The 13,771-nt window shown below is 37.8% G+C and overlaps 1 protein-coding gene across 1 annotated transcript in view; it reads left to right on the top strand.

Moving 5' to 3' along the window:
* The window catches only part of tmtopsa (teleost multiple tissue opsin a), a 96,003-nt gene that overhangs the window by 15,331 nt on the left and 66,901 nt on the right, over nucleotides 1-13,771 (top strand). The window contains exon 2 of the mRNA XM_036556292.1: nucleotides 10,099-10,427. Coding sequence (XP_036412185.1) covers nucleotides 10,099-10,427 — 329 coding nt within the window. The remainder of the gene's footprint in view (nucleotides 1-10,098; nucleotides 10,428-13,771) is intronic.

Here is a 13,771-nt window from a genome sequence, read left to right as displayed (position 1 = left end):
GCCAGGGTGAGGGTTAGGATTAGGTTTTGGGTTGAGGTTAAGGTTAGCATTAGGGCCAGGGTGAGGTTTAGGATTAGGTTTTGGGTTGAGGTTAAGGTTAGGGTAAGATTAGGGCCAGGGTGAGGGTTATGTTTTGGGTAAGGTTGGTAAGGTTAGGTTTTGCGTAATGTATGTAACAAATTAACAATACATCTACTTAATGTAAGTAATGTATCAACAGAACATCTACAAGATATTTACTTCAATGCATTCAGATGCTTCACTGCTGCTACTTCACTGATACGTTGTTGATGTGTTACTGATGATCTGTAAAGAATTTATTAAACATCTACAAAGAACCAATCCAAATAAACTGTTACCCCAACATTTTAATATTTCCTTAATGGACTTTTCCGCAAATGTCCATTTTCATATAGATTGGACAGTGATGAAACTGGCTATATATGGGCATCACCTTAAAATCATTATCTTGTAGCCTATTAAAGAGATCCAGCATTTTTCATTTTAGCCTTTATGTGTATCTGTAGCGTCTGATCTATTACCACAGATAGCAAAGTCATGTGCTTATAAAAGACAAAACACGCTTATAATGGAAGCCAATGGGAATGGGGGCGTACAGGATGGGCAGGGGCACAATCATGCCTTTGTAATGCTCTTATTAAGCCTTAACAAGAGAGTAGCAACTCAACTTCTCTATTATTACTTTATTAAACTGAATTGAAATTTTTACAGATCAATTTTTGTATGTTATACACAGTATATATTAGGCTCTCATAATTTCTCATTTGAAGCCCTATTAGTGATTTCGAATTTGACTCCTGGTGGTATCCACAGGTCATAGCAAAGCTGCTTTTGGCAGGTTAAAGATTCTCCAGAAGTGGGAGCTTTTAGCATTCAGTTTGCTTTTATCAGCTTCACTGAAAGAGAGGAAACCCACACCAGTAGGATCTTGCAAATGCATCTATAGCAGTGGTACGTAGCTACTTAGAAAATGGTGATTTCTTCACTATATAGCACTATTATACAGTCAGAAGTTCATGAAATAACTGGCTCAAAGCAGCATTAAATATTTCTCAAAATCATTAACCTAAAATGATTTAAATTGCTTTAGATTGAATTTGCTGGTGTCTGCAAACCTACTGGTCTCTTTTTCAGTACAAAACATGGTAATGCATGGTAAAACATGCTTTATTTACATCTGGAGCCTTTTTTAATGGATTTTTACATTCCTGTGCAAAAATGTTGGCACCCCTGGTCAAATTCCACATTTTAAAATTTAAGTAAAGTAAGGTAAGTAAAGTTTACAAAAAAAATTCTGCCACATTTTATATTTCATGTTATTTTTTTGTGTTATGTTGCACTAAATAAATACAAGCTGTGCACTAAAATTAGCAGAAAAATGCCACAAGTTTGTTGTCTGTAAAGGATGTATTAACTTGTTTTTACTTAGAAAGTCAACAAATCGTATTATGTCTTTTTTTAGTAAAGTATCCAATTGGTGCTTTGCTAATACAGTCTGAAGCAATCTAACAGGTGGTTTGGCCTAGAATTAAGATTGCAACACTTGCAATTGGAAAATTTCACTGTTTCAAAGTGTGATTTTGATATACAAACAATTTATCTTACCACCTTACTATATGTGAACGCCTCTTTAATGAAGTAAAAATCTTTAGAGTAGAGGGTCAGTCTGTCTTTGGGTCAATGACAAATAAGTTTTTCAAAATTACATCTTTTAAAATAATTTTTAAAATGGACATGATGTGCATTTTTATGTCTGCATATATATTTGAATTTATATTTATCTGCTTTTTATATCTTTAATATAGTTAGTGTTATTAAGGCTTTTAATTGCTCATTTTAGTTACTAAAACTGTGCTCATCTGGTCACACTATTTGACTGACTGGTGAGCCACCTGACTTTTCAGACTAATTACAAATTAAACAGGCATCTACTTACACACCCATAGAAACCTTAGTCCTTGAACTTGAGTTCATGTTTGCGTTTTGCCATATAATAAACATTATTAATATAAATACATATTGTCATGGTTCTCCTGAGGTCAGATCACTTGATGTTGTAAACTGAACCATTATAACCACAACTCCAAAATTTGTCTACTGACCATGGCATTGCACTATGAAGATCACTTGGGGTCCTCTTTATGATGCAATACCCTGTTTACCCTCTTTCCTAAGAGTATGTCAGAATAAAAGTCCTTTGTTTTTGGTTGTGCTGCCTGACATTTGAGGAAGTAAGAACTTGCAGACAAAAGTTTTTCATTGAGTTGAACACTTTTAAAGTTGCCTTATTTTGCAGCATGGCTTTTATTTTAAAGTGTTCAATCACAGAATCATACTAGAACTCAACTTTTTTTTTATTTATTTAAATTTATACTACTAAATTACCTTTTTTGATTCATTGTTTAATCAACATATGTGGTTGGATAGTTGCACCACCCGGCATTTTTAGACTTTTGGAGGCAAAAAGAAACTAAAATTAATTTTATATGGATGCATTGAGAACTGTTTCACATAAAAGAGGTATTGTTGAATAATCATACATGATGTGTATTTTTAAATAATTTCTGGGGAAAATATTGGACTTGGACACAAAAATGCACATTGTGTCAATGACCCTTGTATTTAGAGCTAATAGGTGATTTATTATGGAGGAATTGACAGAACTTAAAAGACCACAAACATATTATAGAGCCAATGCTTATGTTATTTGATACTCAAAATTGTATATTTGCTTAATACTTACTTCACTGTACTTATTGCTTAATAAAGTAGTAAAGAGCAGCCAGTTAATTATCAGCTACTGGTGAGCATATACTACTGATATAGCATATTCTGACATATGAAATATTTCACCCACAGGTAGTGGGAAGGGAATGGCTTTGTATGAATAATGTTTCAAATCTGTATTGCCCCACAATCCTTTGCAAATTTGTAATCCATTTAAATCAAAGCTTTCCGGAGCAAAATAGAATCAAATATAATAGCATACAAAACTTTTTCCTTATTAAATCATCAAAAACATTTTTATTTGCTTTAAAATATGAGCCGCATAAGAAGTTGGGCAGGCGCAGACCCAGTAGACTTAGCAGGCCCAGCAGGCCCAGGTTTGACTCCACCCCTGAATCAAGGACATATTCAGCTCAAACTGTGAGCAGCAGGGGATTAACACTGATTGCGTGTTTGATTGGTGATGACTATATTTTAAAGAAATTAACCAACTTGTTAGAATCTGAACTCTTCCAATGGAAAAATGTTCAGGTTTTCCATTCCTCATTTATGTTGATTGCAGTCAATTGTGTTTTAAAGGCAAATTAACCAAAACCTTTGTTTCTGACATAAAACACAGTTCTAAATGTGAACCAGCACAGTGTCTAATTCCCATTAAAATCCCAGGCTTATTATATACTAAGCCTTATTATTCAGTAACTACAGGGACTACAGGGGCAAACTGGTTGAGCTATTCTTAGATAATGGAAGTATGTAGTAAAACTTTGGAGCTGCTGGTGGGCCCAGGCCAGTGAAGGTGTTAAGCCTCAGAAGTCTAGAGTCATTATTGATGTTTTGCTATGCTACTTAAAGGTGATTATATAATTAATTGCTTAGTTACATAATGTGTTATATTTACATTCAGTTTACATTCTGTATTGACCGGTTCAAGTCTGCACATCCGATTCTTTTTCATTTAACTTATTTCACTGTTAAACAATGACAAAAAAGTGGCAAAAAGGAAACTTTTCATTAAATTCAAATTGATAAAATATCACAAGTTAAGAATCTACACTGTCCACACAGCTCCTCTGCATGTTTCCGTGAGCTACAAGCAAAAAAATATTCACACCCAATTACACCATGCCTTTGTTATAATTGGCAATCACAGTATGCTGAGGCAGTTCTGAGAGTATACACTAGGGATGTGCATTCCCACCAGCTTGGTATTCAGATATCTGAGTTAATGAACATATAGAAAGGCAAAAAAATAAATAAATAAAACAGAAAAAAACAAACTTCAGCCTTTATTCACAGGGAAGGGGGCTAAGAACATCCTTCCCCATGATAAAATCACAGTAATGCGTGGCCTCTTATGGCTTATTGCTTCAACATGAACTGCAAGTGCGTACTGCAGCTGCATCACGCATGTTTTGCGTCACATTTTTTTTGCATACAGTTGCATGCAAAAGTTTAAACATCCCTGGTCAAATGTTATGTTTTGCAATGTGAAAATAACCATCTACAGGAAATGTAAATATGGCATTTTCTGCACATTTTAGTGCACAATTTCTATTTATTTGCTGAGTTTAATATATCAGAAAAAATAAACATGTAATACCAAAAAGTGCCGACTTTTACACAAACATTTCATGTTTTATTTTCTCCAATATGTTAATTTCAGCAAATAAACAGTAAATGTGTATTAAATGTGCAGAAGTGTGTTCTCTGTATAGGTTATGTAACTTATTTTCACTTAGAAAATCAAAAATCATGTCATTTGACCAGGGGCGCCCAAACTTCTGCATACAACTGTATGTACGTCTGGTTCCAAAAGTTGAAACAGTGTTATTCTGATGGTAAACATTCTTTCAGCTCATGCTTGAGGCTGGTGCCTCCATCCAACCACTGAGTCTGCATCTGTTGTTAAAGAAAGTCTCTCAAAACCTCGTCTCTTGAGACTTTAATGCAAATTTACATCTGGTTTTAAATGCTGGAGGAAAACTGACGCAAACCTGGCTGTCGTGGGCTGCTCAGACTTTAGTAACTCGACCAGAATATGCAATCCACTGCATGTGTAATATCTCCGCCCACTTTTTACATGATGCTCCTGTGGCCCCCCTTTAAATGCATATCGCCACTGTCGGAACAAAACCTTGTATCTCCAAAATGATGGCTTTACAGGAGAAAGAAAAACATTCTTGACTTGTGAGGAAGTTAACAAGATTTTTTTACAAGAAGTAATTTTGGACCATTGCTTTTGGTCCAATTATCATGAAATTGTATCACAATGCAAAAGGTAAATGGATTATGCAAAAAATAAAATAAAATAACAAAAATACAGATACAAGGTTTTTGCACAACAAAGATGATATGCATGATGAAGAGAAGTATGTTTTGTGTTTTACCATGCACACGACCCATAAGCTGCAAATTTAGGCCTGTTTGGCAATGTACTTGTACATATCGTGTGGGCAGAATTAGTGTTGCACCGATATTGATACTGTATCGGTATCGGTGCCGATACTGACACTTAAACGCAGTTTTGGCATCGGTGATGGCGATACCGATATATATGACTGATACCACAAAGCAATTTTTGGCGCGTGCGTGCACACCAGTAGACAGAACTTAACAACATGTCGGCGGTGTGGGACAACAAGCAGCAGTAAAAATGTTCATGGCAGAATCTGTAACGGCAGTTTTTGGTGTTAAGAACACACTAACGGAGCTGCTCACCTGAACGGCTGAGCTGCTTCTTTCACTAATCACTCGTCTGTCACTGTGTGGTTGCTTACAGTCTGAGTTAATGTTGTATAGCCTCAATTTAGCCTTTAGCATAGCAGCCCACTAGCCAGGCCTGTGCGTTCACTAGCCCTGCTTGTGGTGCGTCTCCATCGGCCAGCTTTATCACTCAGTAGTGTGGTCTACTGGCCTGTCACTTCAACCAAGCCAGAAAAAACACTGAAAGTCGCTGGTGCTGACAGACGATGGTGATATTTGCTGAACTGACGCTCAGAGATGCAGTGTGAGTGAACAAGATGCAAATATAAGACAAACGACTTGAAAAAGTTGGATGTGAATCAACATTCAGCTTTTTTCAGATATTTGACTTAAGTTATTAAACATAGTTCTTATTACTAATTATATAATAGTAAATACTAAACACATTCAATAAATAAACAAAAACAAGTTTCAGTATAATTATTAGATGCTTTAGTAAGCATCAAATAATTATAGTCCAACAAGTAAATGCTATCTAGCCAAGCTGAGTGTGTTTTGTTTGTGACGCAGAACATAGATTTTACAAAAATAAAATATTTTTAAAATGTAATTGTATAAATATCAGGACTTATAGATGAGTTAGGTTAGATAAAGTTAGTATTGGTATCGGTGCTCAATATGGGCTGATACTGAAGGATCAGGTAATGGTATCTGTATCGGAAGGGACAAAGTGGTATCAGTGCATCTCTAGGCAGAATATGTCTCATTTGTGTGTAAAACTGGTGTAAAAGGTTCTGTACATCAGGCCCAGAACATTTATTTTACTTTATGAGCAGATAATCATCTTCTTCAGTTTTCAATCTGCTTCATGTAAGCAGCCTCACGTCTTTTACTTAGAAAAGAGTTCATTTTTGCCTCTTGAATGAGTCCTTAAGATGGACCCTTTCTCCTCTCCAAGCTGAAGATGCATGCTTATACATCAGTGCCCAAGGCACTTGCTTTGAGGTGGAAGTGATACAAGATGAAAATGCCTCACATCTATAACACTTCATGATGAATGGACTAATAGGAATTGTCCAAATTACATTTTTACTTTAAACTGCATTAAAGTTAAAGGGGAATTCCACCATTTTTTCAAAAATTCTACACAAATGTAAACAAAGTCATTGCGAGCGGTTTGATGTGAAATGGCTCACTGGAGAATCTCACCAACTCTTTTTTTCTTTGCAGTGGTGGTGATAGGAACCAGGGGTCTCAATGACTACAACACAAATATAGCCATTTTATTTATTTATTTCCTTTCCAAAATCACCAGTGAACCTACATGTCTTCTTGGTTTTTATATGTGATGTTGATGATGGTAAAATAGTAGTAAATCTGTTTCTTTGAGGACTATTTTGCCTCACAATGCCATGCATGTACCCCTCCACCATGAAAGGATTAAAACAATTGTACTAAAATATGTATTAAATGTATTAAAAACACAATCATAAACAATGACTCTGACATCATGTAGTGTATTCGTAACCATTTCATGTAATAACTTTTTGTGAGGGAGCTTCTAGAGGTGATAAACTCTTCAGACGTCTGGTTCCTATCACCACCACTGTGAAAAATTCTGCCTCTGTAAGTTTCTCTAGAACGGAGCATTTCACACCAAACCACTCTGAATGACTCTGTTTACATCTTAACCCTTTAATTATGTATGAACTTATTAACCAGTTATCATAAACTCAATGAAATTATCCTTTCAGAATGATTTCCATTATCTACAAGAGAATAAACTGTACTGCACTGGTTCATTTAATGAGGATAAACTGAACATTGGTCACCCATTGGTGCCTGACATTCAATGGTCACCTGGGTGGCTCTAGAATTTTATGACAGGTCAGAGAAAAAGGTTGCTTTCAAATTACAGTGCTGCTTGTGCCTTATATAGATATTGGAAATCAATGGCTATAAAGGACAGGCTTGTGGATCATGTTCACATCAGAGCACACAATAAACACATAAACCAGATGAGGCATCAAAGCCCTGTCACTTCAACTTTAAGACTTAAGATGGGCCTCATAACTTTTTACGACTTCATATGATTGGCCTCTCTGGCAAACATCCTCTTTTTCTGTCAGCTGAGGATTTTCCCAAAGTCTGTGTAGTAAACCAGGCTTTAAGGCTTTACTTAACAGCCACTGATGACTTTATAAGACCTATAGATGGAAATAGAGGTGGGCGATATGGCAAAAATATAATATTGTGATACTTGAAAATTTCACGATACACAATATGTCACAATATTTATTTTTTCAGACATCTGATCAGTTGGAAGTGAGGAAAAGAACCAGTAGTGCTATCAGAGGTACTAGTCTACTATCAAAAGTGAATACAATGATTATTATTCAATATTTGGCACACTGTATTGTACTAAATCCAGTTAAACTGAACAAATTTTCTTCTCTTTATAATGGAAAATAGAGTCGGTCTGTGCTCTACAAGTACTAACGTTATGCAAGAATTGTTCAGAAAAATATATTGTATTCAATTGTGTTGTGACATAATTTATTGCGATATATTTAAGCAATAGAACACAAAAGGTGGTGTGTCATCGCAAAATAACATCATGGCTGTGATTTGACTGAACCGAATACCCTTCGTCAAACGTGTAGTCTCATCTTCAGACTCTGACCAAATCAGACTAAGCTGTAAAACTGCCACAATATCAAGTTTAGCTCAGTTTTGTCAATTTTTGCTAGATCAATATTAATGTTGTTTTGTTCCAGCCAGTCTGTAAAGCATCTTTGTTTGGCGAATGGTATTCGGTTCATTTCTGGCTAATTCCAGGTTGTTTAGCCATTCTTCTGTCACAGCTGCCGACAGAAAAGCTGCTCAGTGGTGATGACAGTTTGGGAATTTAGTGTAGTCTCATCTTCAGAGTCTGACCAAATCGGCTGTCGGTCAAATGTGATCTTAAAAGTGTCCATTTTCTGTTTCTGCGCAAAGTAAGAAGTAAAAACGTTCAAATGGCTTGAGCGTCTCCTACAGCTGTCAAAGTCGTAGCTTAGCAACGGCGTCTCAGCGGAGTGATACAGTTATTGTAAAACAAACGTGCTGTTATGGCGAAATATCAGCACGGTTAGAACGCCTCTCAACCAATCAGCTTGCGTGGCTGGAACTAGCTGTTGTATATATTGTCATATTAGATGGAAGCCCTAGATGGAAAACAAGTGAGTGAAGATGCTTCCAAACATGATACAATTAAGCATTTACCATCCCACAATGCTCTGTGGCATATACAAAAATGCTGAGCAGGCCCAGTTAACCCTGATTTTGGAGTCAGATGGCATGAGGAAAAGATCTAAGTGACCTTGATTTATTACTGGCAGGAGCTTCAGTCACAAAGTGACCTCTGCCTTTAGATCTGTGGGAAAGACATCAGTAAACAGCTGGAAACTGTGGTTGAAAGCGCACATTCAGTGATACTCACTGTGATGCTCGTGCTAGTGCGATGTGTAAGAACAGCAGTTCTTCTGATGACTGAGAATGTCAACGCAGGGCGAGATGAGACAGTGGGCATGAACAGTCTGCCTACAATTACACAGAGAGGGATATTGTAGTAGAGCTGCAGTGCATAAACCCCTCATTACATACATGAATGACCATTTGAGAGGTCAGTGGTGATGAACCATTAGCACAGAGATGTGGAAAAAAGTGATCTGGTTTAATGTGTCACTCTTCACCGTATTCCCCACAAGTGGGAGAGTGCATGTGCAGCGTACACTAAGAGAACAGTACGGGCCTGAATGTTTGACCCCTACAGTGAGGGGCTCTGGGGGCTCTGTTAAGCTGTGGAGGGTATTTTGCCGGCATGGTGTGGATCTACTTGTCTTCTTAGAAGATGGGTGACTGTAAATCAACACACTAGCTGATCACTTTTATCCTATGATGAAACATTTCTATTCGGGCCTTAAAGAGCTGACATGTTAACAAAGCTAAACAGCCAACAAGGCTGGCAGGTAGACAAGCTTCTAGAGCTAGCAGGGACTAAAGCTAGCAGGGTTTAAAGCTTGTAAGGCTAAACAAGTCGGGGCTAAAGCTAGTAGAGCTAAATCTAGTAGGGGCTAAATCTAGTAGGGCTAAAGTTAGTACAGGCTAAAGCTAACAGGAGCTATAAAGCGTACAAGGACTACAGAGCTAAGAATGCTAAGAGCACAAACACAGAATGCTAATAATCAAACAAATGAGCCAAGAGCTGAGACTCGCATCATGGAATGCCAAGGGCTGATGACGAACTCTGACGCACTGTTTTTAAAGCTTGAGCTCCGCCTCCTTGGGCTCAACTCTGCAAGCTGATTGGCCAAATGATGTCCTTCAGGTAATGATGATTAACACATAAAGCAGCACAGGGAGATAAGCAACTGAGAGGGGAGAGAACACAAACATACACAGGCACTGACATGTAACAAATAAAAGAAAATGAAATATTCTTCAGATTATCTAGGACTCAAACTTTTGTCTCTCTGTTTGTGAAATGTTGAGACTCTGTGTTGAGCTGCTAGTGAGCAATAAGATGTAAAAAGGGAGGAGTGAGAACCTCCTCTAAACCAGGCAGAAACTTCATTTTAAATGAGTGTGTGTATCTTTGTTCTGCAGGAATCGTGTCCCTCATCTCACTGGCCGTTCTCTCGTATGAGCGATACTCTACCATGATGGGCCCAACAGAGGCTGACGCCACTAACTACAGGAAGGTGGCGATGGGCGTGCTTTTATCCTGGGTTTACTCCCTCTTCTGGACTCTGCCTCCTTTCTTTGGCTGGAGCCGCTATGGTCCCGAGGGACCCGGCACCACCTGCTCAGTGGACTGGACCGCCAAGACGGCCAACAACATCTCCTACATCATCTGCCTTTTTATCTTCTGCCTTATCCTTCCTTTCCTCGTCATAGTCTACTCCTATGGTAAGCTGCTGCATGCTATCAAACAGGTGAGTCACGATGCTAAAGCTCGTCCACTTTCAGTCAGAGGCTCGTTTTGTGCGTCTTTCGTAAAAATGTCCATTTCATACTGCGCAAAAGTCAGAGACCACCCTTCATCAAGTACACGTTATTCATTCTCCATGAGATATTTCGGAGCAGATTAGATATAAGAGGATCAGTTTGGATAAGGGAGGGGAATGTCGAAGGGAAGAAGTGTAAAAACAGGAGCTTTCAAAGCAAAGACTGAACTTTGGAGGCCAGAAAAATATGTCTGCGAATTTCTTTGAAAAAATGAAAATGAGTCTCCTGAAAAGAATGGAAGAAAATTTGATATTAGGTTTAGTTGTCAAGGCTTTTATATAATTTTCCGTAAAAAATATGTTTTCTGTTTTTTCCCCCTTTGTTTTCTGCTTTTTAACTGGAAATTAAATAAACACAGGGTGGTCTCTGGCTTTTGCACTGTACTGTAACTCCAGTGTTGCAGTCAAAAACCATGAAATTGCACATTCAAAAACTTAAAGGGCCATTTTTGAAGCCCTGAAATTATTTTCTTATTAATATTTCCTTGGATTTTGTTGGCAGATAAGGGCGAGAACCTAAATGGGTGAATCTTACTATGTACAATCTGTCAGGGATTAAATAATATAGAAAATATTGCATTTGCAATTCACACTGGTTGAGTATTTCTGCGCAATTCTACAAACAAACAATTCAGTTTTATATCCAACATGTTGTGTATTTTATTTTTTCCACTGTGTGGTTTTGTGTACACTCTTAAAAAAGATGGTGCTTCAAGGGTTCTTTAGTAAAGAAAATGGTTCTATATACAATCATAAACACTCAAAGTACCCTTTGTGTGATCAAAGGGTTCTTGCATCATGAACGGGTAGATGGTTCTATATAGAACCTTTTTGAAAATGGTTCTATACAGCACCCAAAAGTGTTCTTCTATTGTTACGGTGTCAAGCTTATAACAACAGAAGAACACTTTTGGGTGCTATATAGAACCCTTTTCAAATAGGTCCTATATAGAACCATCTAAAGCACATTCATGCACATTTTCCATCAATCTGAAGAACCCATTCATGATGCAAAGAACCCTTTAATCATACAAAGGGTTCTTTAAGTGTTTATGGTTCTGTATAGAACCATATTTTCTACTAAAGAACCCTCATTTTTAAGGGTGTAGGAAATTTTCACATGACCATTTTCTAACTTCTCTTTAACCAGTAAAATCAAACAGGCACTTTTATTACTACCTTTAAGATCGAGATGTGTAGCTCTGTTCTGATTGGCTGCCCTCAATCAAATAGCAGTCTAGGCTGTACAGACTGGGGATTAAAGTTGGTCGTACCACCCAGAATCCATCGGTAGAAGAAATGCTTGCTTGTTTAATAGAGAAACCGGTTCCCCCATGGAGAAAACGGGTAGGAACCAGGCTAGATAATGAATATCTTGATATTCCTGAACTTATCCAGCGGAGGAAGTGGGTGGACCCTCACTTCTGCTTACACTTTAGGCTCATTTTTGACAGGGAAGCATGTGTTAACATGAAGCAACATGGATTTTATTCTCATATTATCCCCCCTCTCACTCTCCCTCTCTCCCTCTCTTTCTGTTTCTGTCTCTCTACCAATTATTCTCTAGCAGTCTTGTGGTTTCACCTGCATTGATTTGTAAAAGCTGTCACTGACTCCTGTATTCTCGGCCCTTACATTCACTGACCGATCCTTTGCATTCAGTAAAAACAGTGTGAAATCGTTGCTTAATTAATTAGAAACCCAAGCAGTTCCTGCATAGTGTGAGAAAGAAGCCCTTCCGTGCTGTTCTTTGCCTTGTCGGACTCTCGAGACAAATGGAAATGTGTCCCCATACCTTGCGCAGTGTGCACTAATAAAGCCGTAAATAAATAAATAAATAACGCCGACTCCGACGCCGCCGGATCCCCCAATCTAATATAGCACTGCTCAGACTGTACAACACAAAGCGAGAGAAATCCATTAATCTCCCTTAAAGTCTGACACATCTCACCTGCGGTGACTTATTGCTGATGAATGGCCAATCAGGGAGGAGGAGGTGATGTGGGCGGGGTTTGTAAGAAGCCTCTTGTTCTCTGCAGTTGTTCACTTCCATTCTCGGTTAAAAGACTGCTCTGAGCTATGAGTCACCAGCTGTTGGAGATGAAGGATGTAATGCTGGAGCTGTTACTTAAGGGCATCAGTGTTGGGAAATGATGTCAAAGTGCACCAGCCACAAAGTGCCACTTGTGCCATTTGAGAGTGGAGAGTTTCTCCGTAGGCGGAGTCCGAGTTTTGTGCTGGGGGCTGCAGCTAACATTCATTTAAGCCAGTTTTTGCACTGATGAAAAAAAAATCTGCGTAATTCAGTCATTAAGATGTAAACAAAGATGTATTATACTGGAGGAGACACTATAATTTATAGAGAAAACACAAATATGGCCCTTTTATTTACTATCCCAAATGACCAGTGATCCTATGTGTTTTCTAAGTTTCCTAGTGTTAAGTAAAAAAAGTTTTCATTGTGTACTCCTTTGCCTTATAAGGCCCTGCATGTATCCCTCCACCAAGAATTGATCAAAAAAGTCCCCTCCCCCCAAAAAAACTCAAAAGTATCAGCATATCCATAACCATGTCATGTAATAATTTTCTGTGCTGTAGCCTTTAGAGGCATTAAACTCTTCAGATGTCTGGGTCCTATCACCACCACTGTGAAAAATAAGTTTCTTTGAAATGGCACATTTGACATCAGACCACTTTAAATGACTTTAGTAACTTAACAATTCAATTATGCAGAAAATTTGAAAAGTTAGTGGAATTCCCCTTTAACGTTGCATTTAAAGACATATCACTAGGGATGGGCAGTATGACAGTATTGTAGCCAGTGGCCATGTCAGTAGTGGGTCACTACAATATGTTGTTATTGCTATAAAATACTTGTGCTTTTCAAATGATGATGATCCAACTGCATGAATTGTAAAGAAGATGCATTTAGACTAATTATAGAGAGCCTGTAAACAAGAACAACCGGTGCAGATAAACTATACAGCAACAATCCAGATTGAAAGCATATATCGGTCCACTGGTTTGATAAGGTCGGCACCCCACTGACTGTTTAGCACTTCTGCTCCACGCTCGGACCACCCAGATTACTGTCTTGCGTCCAAGCTCTAACTAGGTTTTAATCTCCTCAAACAGATTTTAAATGCACAGAGCCTTTTATTTTGGAAAATAAACTAAAACAAATATTACAAACAACTGAGCAAAAAAAAAAAATGACTAGGTCTGATATAAAATGATTTTATAGACAATGTTGTTGCTGACACTGAGCTAGA

The sequence above is a fragment of the Colossoma macropomum genome, unplaced genomic scaffold (assembly GCF_904425465.1).
Source record: "Colossoma macropomum unplaced genomic scaffold, Colossoma_macropomum, whole genome shotgun sequence".
Lineage (NCBI taxonomy): Eukaryota > Metazoa > Chordata > Actinopteri > Characiformes > Serrasalmidae > Colossoma > Colossoma macropomum.
Note: the sequence above shows the minus strand (reverse complement) of the source record. Positions and strands in the feature narration are given on the sequence as shown.